The following is a 14,981-nucleotide window of genomic DNA, read 5'->3' as shown; positions in this document are numbered from 1 at the left end:
GAGAGAGAGAGAGAGAGAGAGAGAGAGAGAGAGAGAGAGCATCATTACAATACTGTATATAGACATAATATGACATTTGAAATGTCTCAATTCCTTTGGAAGTAGCAGACTGGCTACAGTAGCAGACTGGCTATAGTAGCTGACTGGCTATTGTAGCAGACTGGCTAAAGTTGCAGACTGGCTATAGTAGTAGACTTGCTATGGTAGCAGACTTGCTATAGTAGCAGACTTGCTTTTGTAGCAGACTGGCTAAAGTTGCAGACTCGCTATAGTAGCAGACTGGAAATAGTAGCAGACTGGCTATAGAGGTAGACTGGTTATAGTAGTAGACGGGCTATAGTAGTAGACTGGCTATAGTTGCAGACTGGCTATAGTAGTAGACTGGCTATAGTAGTAGACTTGCTATAGTAGTAGACTTGCTATAGTAGTAGACTGGATATTGTAGTAGACTTGCTATAGTAGTAGACTGGATATTGTAGCAGACTGGCTAAAGTTGCAGACTGGCTATAGTAGCAAACTGGATACAGTAGTAGACTCGCTATAGTAGCAGACTTGCTATTGTAGCAGACTGGATATAGTAGTAGACTGGATATAGTAGCAGACTTGCTATTGTAGCAGACTGGATATAGTAGCAGACTGGATATTGTAGCAGACTGGATATTGTAGTAGACTGGATATAGTAGTAGACTGGATATAGTAGTAGACTGGATATAGTAGTAGACTGGATATAGTAGCAGACTTGCTATTGTAGCAGACTGGATATAGTAGCAGACTGGATATTGTAGCAGACTGGATATTGTAGTAGACTGGATATAGTAGTAGACTGGATATAGTAGTAGACTGGATATAGTAGCAGACTTGCTATTGTAGCAGACTGGATATAGTAGCAGACTGGATATTGTAGCAGACTGGATATTGTAGTAGACTGGATATAGTAGTAGACTGGATATAGTAGTAGACTGGATATAGTAGTAGACTGGATATAGTAGTAGACTGGATATAGTAGTAGACTGGATATAGTAGTAGACTAGATATTGTAGTAGACTGGATATTGTAGTAGACTGGATATAGTAGTAGACTGGTTATTGTAGTAGACTGGATATAGTAGTAGACTGGATATAGTAGTAGACTGGATATAGTAGTTGTAGTAGACTGGATATAGTAGCAGACTGGATATAGTAGTAGACTGGATATAGTAGTAGACTGGATATAGTAGTTGTAGTAGACTGGATATAGTAGCAAACTGGATACAGTAGTAGACTCGCTATAGTAGCAGACTTGCTATTGTAGCAGACTGGATATAGTAGTAGACTGGATATAGTAGCAGACTTGCTATTGTAGCAGACTGGATATAGTAGCAGACTGGATATTGTAGCAGACTGGATATTGTAGTAGACTGGATATAGTAGTAGACTGGATATAGTAGTAGACTGGATATAGTAGTAGACTGGATATAGTAGTAGACTGGATATAGTAGCAGACTTGCTATTGTAGCAGACTGGATATAGTAGCAGACTGGATATTGTAGCAGACTGGATATTGTAGTAGACTGGATATAGTAGTAGACTGGATATAGTAGTAGACTGGATATAGTAGCAGACTTGCTATTGTAGCAGACTGGATATAGTAGCAGACTGGATATTGTAGCAGACTGGATATTGTAGTAGACTGGATATAGTAGTAGACTGGATATAGTAGTAGACTGGATATAGTAGTAGACTGGATATAGTAGTAGACTGGATATAGTAGTAGACTAGATATTGTAGTAGACTGGATATTGTAGTAGACTGGATATAGTAGTAGACTGGTTATTGTAGTAGACTGGATATAGTAGTAGACTGGATATAGTAGTAGACTGGATATAGTAGTTGTAGTAGACTGGATATAGTAGCAGACTGGATATAGTAGTAGACTGGATATAGTAGTAGACTGGATATAGTAGTTGTAGTAGACTGGATATAGTAGCAGACTGGATATAGTAGCAGACTGGATATAGTAGTAGACTGGATATAGTAGTAGACTGGATATTGTAGCAGACTGGATATTGTAGCAGACTGGATATAGTAGCAGACTGGATACAGTAGTAGACTGGATATAGTAGCAGAGTGGATATTGTAGCAGACTGGATATAGTAGTAGACTGGATATAGTAGCAGACTGGATATAGTAGTAGACTCGCTATAGTAGCAGACTTGCTATTGTAGCAGACTGGCTAAAGTTGCAGACTGGCTATAGTAGTAGACTGGATATAATAGTAGACTGGGGGACACCAACCTTGATCTTGACAAACTCAAACTGGAAGAGGTTGGTGCTGGTGGGACGCACAAACACAGCAGGGAACAGCTTGGTGTTGGACTCCACCTAAACACAAGAATATACACACAATCATTACCTCAAGAACAACATCAACAGCCTATAGACACACAACAATAAATCTCACATCATTACAATATATCAACCACCTAGACATACAGGACTAAAGGACAACAAGTCAACCACCTGCTTAGAGTCAATCACACATCAGCAACTCTAAAAGGTATGGTTACTAAATTGAGTTGCACTAGATACACTTGATATGACTTCAGGACCATGCTAACCATCTGTTCACCATCTAGAACACATACTCAACAACACTTCAGGGGATTGATGCTAGTGTTATTTTCACCTTTGAGTTCTAGAACCCTCTAAATTGTCAAGGTGGAACACACAGCATTCTAAGTATGATTTCATCTATATGGTAAACATGTGTCTGTGTCTGTCCCAATTGGACCTCTATTCCCTATATAGTGCACTTCTTTCGACTAGGGCCCACAGGGCTCATTTGGGACACACTTTTGTATTTTAAGAGATGTTTCTTGATACCCTGCAGATAATTACACAGCCGTCACAACTCATCTTCCTCTGGTGGTCTGCGTTGGGGGAAGGACAGACACAGTTCTCACTCTAAGTAAATAAATCTGTTGGGGGGGGGGGTTCGAGTAAAAGATCATTAACGTTTGGGCCATCTTGGTTTGCATTCAGACAGCCGACTGATTAGTTCGGTTTTTTAAACTGCCCCTCTGATGCCTATCTGACCATCACACAGTGTATCAATGCCAGCCATCAGCAGAGACTCCCTGTGTCCCAAATGCCACCCTATTCCCAATACCAGAGCCTGGTCAAAAGTAGTGCACTATATTGGGAATAAGGGGCCATTAGGGACACAGATAAAGTCTTGGACAGGGGGCCAGGCCATGAATCAGACAGTGTATCAATGCCAGGCAGCCATCAGACAACAGACAGAAAAAAAAAAATATATATACAGTATATATGGAGAGAGATAGTTAGAGAGAGATAGAAAGAAAGAGGCAATTACCCCCCCAAAATTGAAAAGAAATAAAGATTTTGAAACGAAATAAGAAAATGTAATATTTATTGGGAAAAACCCCTTTGTGCCAAATTAGCTGCAGAATATGTTGTCTCCAAACTTTTGGCCACGACTGTATTGTCCTGTTGATAGTTATTACTCATTGAATATCATCATTTTATTATCTATCTGCGTCATCATTGATTTGATGTGTCTGTGTTTGCGTAAACGATGTGAAATGGCTGGCGAGTTAGTGGTGCGCGCTAGTGGCATTTCAATTGGTGATGTCACTCTCTCTCAGACCTTGAGGTAGTTGTTTCCATTTCTCTGCACGGGCCACGGCTTTTGTGGTGCAATAATAACAATGCTTCTAAGGGTGACTGTTGTCGATGTGTTCAGAGGGTGGTTCGAGCCTCGGTTAGGGCAAGAAGAGGGACAGAAGAACACTGTTACATTTGCTCTGGCAACACCTTCAATGCCAATAAATCCACTTGAATAGAGCGAGAGAGAGAGACAAAGGAAAGAGAGTCTGGTGGCTGGACCTGTGATGTAGTGAGTGAAGATTAAAGCTTCAAATCAGAGTAAAAGCCTACTTTATTTCCTTAGAGAGGGACAATTATTCTATCCTTTAATAGCCAATTCACTTCACAGTCTGAGGAAGAAGAGGAGGTCCCTGGGCTGGGACTCTAATTTGTACTTCACACAATTGGGTTATCAGCTAACGTGAATCCAATGTGAGAACTAAACCGTTGAGTCCTGACTACATGGAATTCCAGAAAAAAAACTGAGAATCGGAGTTGCATATGCCTACTGTGTAATGTGTATGGTGAATGCAGTAGGCCTACCTACTCTACTGTAATCTAGATGGTGAATGCAGTAGCATTACTTACTGTACTGTAATCTATATGGAGAATACAGTGGGTCTACCTACTGTACTGTAATCTATATGGTGAATGCAGTAGGTCTACCTACTGTACTGTAATCTATATGGTGAATGCAGTAGGTCTACCTACTCTACTGTAATCTATATGGTGAATGCAGTAGGTCTACCTACTGTAATGTAATTTTAACTGGATGTTGAATGTATTAGGCCTACCTCATAGGTGGTCGCCAGCTCCTTGCCATTGGCTGTGAAGGAGAGAAAGCCTGTTGCCAGGTCAACGAGACAGCCAATCTCCAGGTCGATGTTAGACCGGGATGATGAGTGGGAGGAGCCGACAACATCTCCAGCACACACCATGTAGCAGTTACTCCTCCGAACACTGGAATGGACAGACAGGGTGGGAGAGAGTTAAAACAGGGAGGGAGGGACTGAGTGAGTGAGTGAGTGAGTGAGTGGTGTCAACTCTCCAGTTAAAAAGCTAGAACTTGCCTCTCGTGGACGCGTCCTCTCTCGTCTCCCAGGGTTACGGTAACCGTGCGTGTCTTGTTAAGGCTGAATTGTTTGCTATGATAATGGTAGTCGGGGGTTACCCAGCCCACCCACACCGATGCTGGGTCCTGGCCAGCAAACACCCTCACTGAGTGATAATACGTTGTAATGCTGCCATACTCATCTTCCTTTGGAGGCAAACTGCAGAAGGAAAAGCACCAGGTAAAATCAACAATATGTTATCAGGTCCCAGTTCACAATAAGTGAGTGTGTAAAATATTATTATATTGGCTGATAGATTGATATCTATGCCCTTCCAAATTGGAAATATGAAATCTCTAAAGCCTTGGTTGAAAGCAATATGTGTGTTTCTACACGAGTGTTTCTACATTGTTTCTGACCTGAGTTTCTGAGACTCGTCAGGATTGATATGAGGAGCGTGGAGCTCTACAGGCATGCTCAGTCTGCAGTACAGCATGTCACTGTTGCTCTGCTGGGTCCCAAACGTCTTGTGGGTCACCTTCAGGCACGGAGGGTTGTCCACTGTCCCATCTATCCTCGTCACCTGGGGACAACAAAATCACATTCAGAGAGGAGGAGCAGTCATGATCATATTCAGAGAGGAAGATCAGTCACATTCAGAGAGGAGGAGCAGTCACATTCAGAGAGGAGGAGCAGTCACATTCAGAGAGGAGGAGCAGTCACATTCAGAGAGGAGGAGCAGTCACATTCAGAGAGGAGGAGCAGTCACATTCAGAGAGGAAGATCAGTCACATTCAGAGAGGAGGAGCAGTCACATTCAGAGAGGAGGAGCAGTCACATTCAGAGAGGAAGATCAGTCACATTCAGAGAGGAGGAGCAGTCACATTCAGAGAGGAGGAGCAGTCACATTCAGAGAGGAAGATCAGTCACATTCAGAGAGGAGGAGCAGTCACATTCAGAGAGGAGGAGCAGTCACATTCAGAGAGGAGGAGCAGTCACATTCAGAGAGGAGGAGCAGTCACATTCAGAGAGGAGGAGCAGTCATAATCACATTCAGAGAGGAAGATCAGTCACATTCAGAGAGGAAGAACAATCACATTCAGAGAGGAAGATCAGTCACATTCAGAGAGGAAGATCAGTCACATTCAGAGAGGAAGATCAGTCACATTCAGAGAGGAAAAGCAGTCACATTCAGAGAGGAAGAGCAATCACATTCAGAGAGGAAGATCAGTCACAATCACATTCAGAGAGGAAGATCAGTCACATTCATATGGAGAAGAGAATGATTAGCACTCAGAACCAGGTAGGGAACTTTATGTTTGTCACTAGCCAAACTGATTTGCTTCAGGCTGTCAGGCTTTAGTGGAGATTTAGTGGAGATTGTTCAACATCAGGCCCCTGGGTAATCAGGCCACTAAATATTAAAACGGTACCTCGATGTGGTTGTGGTCCTTGGGGATGTTGACGAAGGTAGGCAGGCGTTTGCTGAACCACATGGTGACCTCTCTGTTCATGTTGACGGCGAAGGGTTCGAAGCCCTCCTGCAGGCCACACGTGGTGTAATACTTAAAGCTGCTGGCGTCCTTCCCCAGGTTCATACGGCCAATCTCAGACTGGGCCAGACAACACACTGGGATGAAGCCTGGAGGAATTAGAGGTAATAGGTTAGAGGTTTATCTGGGACTGGGCCAGACAACACACTGGGATGAAGCCTGGAGGAATTAGAGGTAATAGGTTAGAGGTTTATCTGGGACTGGGCCAGACAACACACTGGGATGAAGCCTGGAAATCATAGATGTCAGAGGTTAGAGGTTAACATATGTTTCTGGTAAGGAATTAATCTGATGCCTCAACCCAAAAGCAATTAACTTCGCAAAAATACCCATTATTTGGAAAGCATTCTGTTACACCACACTCCCTAGATTCTAGAATATTGGAGAAGGAACTTCATTTGGAACACAGCAATCGATATGATTTACATTAAGTAACTGTGTGTTTCCTCCAACAGCAACACCAGAAATGACTGATTTCCCCATTGCCTTGCGGCTTTATGTTTCACATGCTCTGCATCGCCGTTTTCTAAGAAAAGAGATTTAAACCTCGAGAGGTTACCATTCTGGTAAAGCTCATTTTCAATACATGGATAAATAAACACATTTCACAATGCAAAGCCAATTTATGTGAAAACGGACAATAAAACAGTTTATTTTTATTGATGAATACATGAAGTTAGTTTAGGAAGGATGAACCTCAATCTCCAATTTTCATAGAGGAAAAATGTGACTACACAATCTTCCAAGTTAAGACTAAAGAAGGAAAAATATAAACTTACCATCGTCTGTCTGGAAGTCAACCAAGCAGAGCTCGGATCCCTTGTAAAGATAAACTCACCATCATCTGTCTCGAAGTCAACGAAGCAGAGCTCAGATCCCTTGTTAGTGATGAGTAGCTCTCCGTTGAGGGTGAAGACCATAGACTTGTCCTCCATGTTGATCATGCAGCCCACCACGTCTCCCTTGTTCCATGACTGGCCGAAGAAACGTGCACCCATGTGCATTCGACGGCCCTGGGGGAACAAAACAACAACACGTGTTACTAACCCTAATGTAATATTCACCACTACAACGTAAAGTTGATCAAGTGTACGATCAAGTGTACAATAATTTGCCTTGATACATGGCATACCATTTTTGGGGGATTTAGCCTATTTGTTGTTGACTTGTTTGGCAACAATATAACATTGCTAAATGCAGAATCAGTTATGCCAGGTCTATACGTACATGATGATAAACGTAAACACTCAGTCACAACAAAGTTACAGACGTCCTTCCTAACTCAGTTGCCGGAGAGAAAGGAAACAGCTCAGGGAATATTTTATTCTCTACAGGCTTCCTTCTTTTCACTCTGTCATTTAGCTTCGTTTTGGGGTTATCTGCAATGTTGTTGATCTATCCTCAGTTTTCTCCTATCACAGCCATTAAACTGGTGAAATCCCTGAGTAGTTTCTTTCCTCTGGCAACTGAGTTAAGGATCATTTCTAATTCTTTGTAGTGGATGGGTGTATTGATACACATTCCAAAGTGTAATTAATAACTTCACCATTCTCAAAGGGATATTCAATGTTTGCTTTTTTAATTTTATTTCTACCCATCTACCAATAGGTGCCCTTTGCGAGGCTTTGGAAAAACTCCCAGGTCTTTGTGGTTGAATCTGTGTTTGAAATTCGCTGCTTGACTGAGGGACCACACAGAAAATTGTATGTGTGGGGTACAAAGATTAGGTAGTCCTTAAAACATAATGTTAATATTATTGCCCACAGAGTGAGTCCATGCAATGTATTACGTGACTTGTTAAGCACATTTTCACTCACTGAACTTATTTAGGCTTGCCATAACAAAGGAGTTGAATACTTATTGACTCAAGACATTTCAGCTTTTCATTTTGTATTCATTTGTAAAAATGTCACTTCGACATTATGGGGTATTGTGTGTAGGCCAGTGACAAAACAACGCAATTTAATCAATTTTAAATTCAAGCTGTTACACAACAAAATGTGAAAAGGTCAACGGTTTTGAATACTTTCTGAAGGCACTGTAGACTATGATAAACTTCAAACAGTATAAAAAGATAAGTTAACATTACATAAAAACAGATAAGATAAAAACAGATAAGATATATTATTTAAAGATACTAGGTGTTGTCTGTTTACCTTGTATCCATCGAAGATGTAGGCCTGGTCGTCCATGCCCAGGTCAAAGTCTGACCTACAGCCTGGTCTAGCCCAACCAACCCTCATGTCCCCTCCCGTCAGGGCCTCAAACTCAAAGTACCACTTCCCTGTCTTCACTGCATACGTCTGCTCTACGCGGAAGAACCGGATCGTCTCAATGCTCTGCTTCTCCACAATATGACAGGCTGGGGACACAAGGAAGAAGACATTCAACCAATGAAAATTCTAAAGACGCCCTCCACCTTTAAGTGTATATATGAGGTTGCTCGAGAGATATCTTATAACTGTGGCAGAGCATTGAATCTGGCTCGAAGGACCATATCTATTGCAGTCAATTGAAGATTGACTGCAATAGCATCCACAGGAATTACTGGGAAAAGGGGAAGGATACATTCAAGTTGGCAGTGATACGGATTTCTTTATCTAACGGAATGAAAATGTACATTGATTGTGTAAAAAAAGACCTGTACCGGTTTGCTTGCCCATGGCTTAGTTGCAGGATGGTACATGTGTGTGACAAGATAACTTACTACCATACATTATATTGCTGCTACAGTCCTCTACTCACGTTCCTGGTCTGGGGGGTCGATGTTGTAGCCATATCCCACCAGGGTCCTGATGGCCTCTCTCAGACTGTCTCTGTTAGACTTCTTGGTTCTCTCGTCTAGTAAAGCGTACGGCACCAGACGAGGGTTTCGCCTGCTCTTCACGTCCTACAGAGAAATAACGACAACAACAAAAAAATCAGCTCTGTCAGGGTTCTCTTGTTAAATGATGTTATATACCATCAACAATGGTATGTTACATGACAATCTAAATGCATGAAATGTATGCTATCAGGGCTCATCCGTTGATCTTATGCCTGACATACACCATTCATTCACTGGTCATGAGTTACTATGTATGTGCATTGAATTACAGTTACAATCTGTGATGATAGAGAGCTGGTCCAAAACATGTACCTGCTGAATGCCGTAGGTCCATCCTTGTTTGATCCTGTCCTTGGCCCAAACGTTGTGAGCGTTCTCCGCCAGTTTATCTACCAGAACCTCATGACCAGCCGTCAGTTTCTCCTCAGAAAGATCCAGCGGCGTTGGCTTGTACCCGTTAGACATCACATAGCTATATAAACACACAGGATATAGCCATTAGACATCACACAGCTACACATATACACAGCACATAGCCATTCGACATCACATAGCTACATATATACACAGGATATAGCCATTAGACATCACATAGCTACACATATACACAGCACATAGCCATTCGACATCACATAGCTATATAAACACACAGGAAATAGCCATTAGACATCACACAGCTACACATATACACAGGATATAGCCATTAGACATCACACAGCTACACATATACACAGCACATAGCCATTCGACATCACATAGCTACATATATACACAGGATATAGCCATTAGACATCACATAGCTGCACATATACACAGCACATAGCCATTAGACATCACACAGCTACACATATACACAGGATATAGCCATTAGACATCACATAGCTACACATATACACAGGATATAGCCGTTAGACATCACATAGCTACATATATACACAGGATATAGCCATTAGACATCACATAGCTACATATATACACAGTAAATAGCCATTAGACATCACATAGCTACACATATACACAGTAAATAGCCATTAGACATCACATAGCTACATATATACACAGGATATAGCCGTTAGACATCACATAGCTACATATATACACAGGATATAGCCGTTAGACATCACATAGCTACATATATACACAGTAAATAGCCATTAGACATCACATAGCTATATAAACACACAGGATATAGCCATTAGACATGACACAGCTACACAAATACACAGGATTTAGCCATTAGACATCACATATACACAGGACATAGGCATTAGACATCACATAGCTACACATATGCACAGCACATAGCCATTCGACATCACATAGCTATATAAACACACAGGATATAGCCATTAGACATGACACAGCTACACATATACACAGCACATAGCCATTCGACATCACATAGCTATATAAACACACAGGATATAGCCATTAGACATCACATAGCTATATAAACACACATGATATAGCCATTAGACATGACACAGCTACACAAATACACAGGATTTAGCCATTAGACATCACATATACACAGGACATAGGCATTAGACATCACATAGCTACATATACACACAGGATATAGCCATTAGACATCACACAGCTACATAAATACACAGGAAATAACCATTAGACATCACATAGCTACACATACACACAGGATATAGCCATTAGACATCACACAGCTATATAAATACACAGGAAATAACCATTAGACATCACACAGCTACATAAATACACAGGAAATAGCCATTAGACATCATATGTACACAGGATATAGCCATTAGACATCACACAGCTACCCGTATACACAGGATATAGCCATTAGACATCACACAGCTATATAAATACACAGGAAATAACCATTAGACATCACACAGCTACATAAATACACAGGAAATAGCCATTAGACATCATATGTACACAGGATATAGCCATTAGACATCACACAGCTACATAAATACACAGGAAATAATCATTAGACATCACACAGCTACATAAATACACAGGATATAGCCATTAGACATCACATAGCTACACATATACACAGGACATAGGCATTAGACATCACATAGCTACACATATACACAGGATATAGCCGTTAGACATCACATAGCTATATATACACACAGGATATAGCCATTAGACATCACACAGCTACATAAATACACAGGAAATAACCATTAGACATCACATAGCTACACATACACACAGGATATAGCCATTAGACATCACACAGCTACATAAATACACAGGAAATAACCATTAGACATCACACAGCTACATAAATACACAGGATATAGCCATTAGACATCACACAGCTACATAAATACACAGGAAATAATCATTAGACATCACACAGCTACATAAATACACAGGATATAGCCATTAGACATCACACAGCTACACATATACACAGGATATAGCCATTAGACATCACACAGCTACACAAACACACAGGGCAATAATAGGTTAACACAGTAAAAAGAAGCATTGAAGGAAAGCCTTCTTAGCCAGGCCTCCAAGCCCAAGACAGTGTTCCTCTGATTTCCTAATGTCACTCATATCACATTGTTATGTTGACTGGTCATCTCAGAAATAATGACTTACATTGGGTACATTTCTCCCCTAGAAACGACTGCGGGGTTGTATTACTGTAACTCATTATCAATCAATTAATCAATACTAGTAAAAACCACATGACTTACTCTTTGGGCAGTTTGACTTTCTTCAGATCGTCCTCGGCGTTAACGTTGGTCTGTGTCACATGACATCCCAATGCCAACAGGGTCCTGAGATACACAGAGAGCGACAGGGAACAGGATTTACCGCTTTCAATGCATAACCCACTCCATCCTCTTCTTTTTTTCTATATATTTTTTCTAATGTAGACATTCGTAAGGTCCACAGACACCGGCGTGAGGTGGAGGGGCTCGTACCCTGACAGACAGACTTACACTCAGGCCAGGTGACAGCACAGCATCTGCACAGCACCTGGCACAGCACCTGCACAGCACCTGCACAGCACCTGGCACTATTCTGCAACATTTATATTCCACATTACTGTTTCATGAGATCATCACCAGTAACTTTTTTAAATATATGTTTTGTATTGATTGTATAACATTTCATATTTTTTAAGGGGTAGATCAACTTTCATATTGTAGATAGATTGTAGCTTCGATCACTGTAATTGTCTGCATCATTTCCAAACCCCCAATATATCAAAACCTTACAAAAGGTCAAAAACCTTAAACAGCCTGGAGGTGTGTTGGGTCATTGTCCTGTTGAAAAACAAATGATAGTCCCACTAAGCGCAAACCAGATGGGATGGCATATCGCTGCCAAATCCTGTGGTAGCCATGCTAGTTGAATTCTAAATAAATCACAGTGTCACCAGCAAAGCACCCCCCACCATCACACCTCCCCCTCCATGCTTCACGGTGGGAACCACACATGCGGAGATCATCCGTTCACCTACTCTGCATCTCACAAAGACACGGAGGTTGGAAACAAAAATCTCATCAGACCAAAGGACAGATTTCCACCGGTCTAATTTCCATTGCTCGTTGTTTCTCGGCACAAGCAAGTCTCTTCTTCTTATTGGTGTCCTTTAGTAGTGGTTTCTTTGCAGAAATTCAACCTTGAAGGACTGATTCACACAGTCTTCTCTGAACAGATGATGTTGAGATGTGTCTGTTACTTGAACTCTGTGAAGCATTTTGTGGGGCTGCAATTTCTGAGGTGCAGTTAACTCTAATTAACGGATCCTCTGCAGCAGAGGTAACTCTGGGTCTTCCTTTCCTGTGGCGGTCCTCATGAGAGCCAGTTTCATCATAGCGATTGATGGTTTTTGCGACTTCACTTGAAGAAACGTTCAAAGTTCTTGAAATGTTCTGGATTGACTGACCTTCATGTGTTATAGTAATGATGGACTGCCATTTCACTTTGCTTATTTAAGCTTTTTGCCATAATATGGACTTGGACTAGGGCTATCTTCTGTATACCACCCCTACCTTGTCACAACACAACTGATTGTCTCAAATGCTTAAAGAAGGAAAGAAATTCCACAAATACATTTTTAAAGAGGCACACCTGTTAATTTAAATTCATTCCAGGTGTATACCTCATGAAGCTGGTTGAGAGAATGCCAAGAGTTTGCAAAGCTGTCATCAAGGCAAAGTGTGTCTACTTTGAAGAATCTCAAATATAAAATGTATTTTGATTTATTTAACACTTTTTTGGTTACTACGTGATTCCATATGTGTTATTTCATAGTTTAGATGTCATCACCATGTGGAAAATGTGAAAAATAGTAAATGTGAAAAATAGTAAAAATAAAGAAAAACCCTTGAATATATACAGTACAGGTCAAAAGTTTAGACGCACCTACTCATTCAAGGGTTTTTCTTTATTTTTACTATTTTCCACATTGTAGAATAATATATATATATAATACATACATACATATAAATATGTTCAAATTGATTTTCCTTTATTACTTTCTAACCCTAACACCCCTCCCCTAATTGGATTAAACTATTGAGCAACAACACTTAGGCTTCTACTTCCAGTTTATTCATACTATCTACATTTTACAGACAATCTATTTTACAATAGTTACATTTTGTTTTTCTTCCTGTCCTTCTTCTAACCTCTCCCATCTATTGTTTTTACAAACGTTCTGAACCTATATACGTTTTACGGACACAGCGTGTTTTACATGAGTTATCTTGTTGTTATTAGTCTCACCTTTCAGCTCCATTCAACCCCTCCCATCTATTAACACCATCCAGTCCCACCCTTCAGCTCCATTCAACCCCTCCCATCTGTCTCTCAACACCATCCAGTCCCACCCTTCAGCTCCATTCAACCCCTCCCATCTGTCTCTGAACACCATCCAGTACCTTCAGCTCCATTCAACCCCTCCCATCTGTCTCATAACACCATCCAGTCCCACCCTTCAGCTCCATTCAACCCCTCCCATCTGTCTCATAACACCATCCAGTCCCACCCTTCAGCTCCATTCAACCCCTCCCATCTGTCTCATAACACCATCCAGTCCCTTCAGCTCCATTTTACCCCTCCCATCTATCTCTTAACACCATCCAGTCCCACCCTTCAGCTCCATTCAACTTCTCCCATCTGTCTCTCACCACCATCCAGTCCCACCCTTCAGCTCCATTCAACCCCTCCCATCTGTCTCATAACACCATCCAGTCCCTTCAGCTCCATTAAACCCCTCCCATCTGTCTCTCAACACCATCCAGTCCCTTCAGCTCCATTCAACCCCTCCCATCTGTCTCTTAACACCATCCAGTCCCACCCTTCAGCTCCATTCAACCCCTCCCATCTATCTCTTAACACCATCCAGTCCCTTCAGCTCCATTCAACCCCTCCCACCTGTCTCTGAACACCATCCATATTGGATTTATATTTGCCATGTATTTTTCAACTGTGCCGTGATGCTTCACAAACGTTCTGAACCTTTCTATTATCATAATTTTTACAGATGATAAATTAAAGATAAACATTTTTTTTGTTTGTTGCTAAAAGTATCATCATGTTATTGATTGATTGACTATGACTTTTCAGATCACCCAGTAGTGCTATGTGCACAGTTAGCTCCAGGTAAATGTTATCATGTTGATTGTAATGCATTTGATGTGATCCAATAAAAACAATTGTTGACTATAAAAGCACCATGTTACTCATGTGTGAGTGCTGCAGCTACTTCTTTCAGTAAATACTGATTCACATGAACTGAATACTGATTCACATGAACTGAATACTGATTCACATGAACTGAATACTGATTCACATGAACTGAATACTGATTCACATGAACTGAATACTGATTCACATGAACTGAATACTGATTCACATTAACTGAATACTGATTCAC

At 41.1% G+C, this 14,981-nt stretch overlaps 1 protein-coding gene across 2 annotated transcripts in view; it reads right to left on the bottom strand.

Moving 5' to 3' along the window:
* The window catches only part of LOC110521100 (ryanodine receptor 3), a 266,242-nt gene that overhangs the window by 134,290 nt on the left and 116,971 nt on the right, over positions 1 to 14,981 (bottom strand). For both annotated transcript variants that reach the window (XM_090233224.1, XM_036976224.2), the window contains 10 exons: positions 11,785 to 11,868; positions 9,392 to 9,551; positions 8,998 to 9,142; positions 8,409 to 8,614; positions 7,091 to 7,265; positions 6,133 to 6,341; positions 5,119 to 5,282; positions 4,718 to 4,918; positions 4,442 to 4,607; positions 2,274 to 2,360 (listed from right to left, as the gene is read on the bottom strand). In XM_090233224.1, the coding sequence (XP_090089350.1) occupies positions 2,274 to 2,360; positions 4,442 to 4,607; positions 4,718 to 4,918; positions 5,119 to 5,282; positions 6,133 to 6,341; positions 7,091 to 7,265; positions 8,409 to 8,614; positions 8,998 to 9,142; positions 9,392 to 9,551; positions 11,785 to 11,868 (1,597 nt within the window). The remainder of the gene's footprint in view (positions 1 to 2,273; positions 2,361 to 4,441; positions 4,608 to 4,717; positions 4,919 to 5,118; positions 5,283 to 6,132; positions 6,342 to 7,090; positions 7,266 to 8,408; positions 8,615 to 8,997; positions 9,143 to 9,391; positions 9,552 to 11,784; positions 11,869 to 14,981) is intronic.

The sequence above is a fragment of the Oncorhynchus mykiss genome, chromosome 4, assembly GCF_057628025.1.
Source record: "Oncorhynchus mykiss isolate SJ-2025 chromosome 4, ASM5762802v1, whole genome shotgun sequence".
Taxonomy (NCBI): Eukaryota; Metazoa; Chordata; class Actinopteri; order Salmoniformes; family Salmonidae; genus Oncorhynchus; species Oncorhynchus mykiss.
The sequence above is the reverse complement of the archived record's forward strand: the minus strand, read 5'-3'. Positions and strand labels throughout refer to the sequence as shown.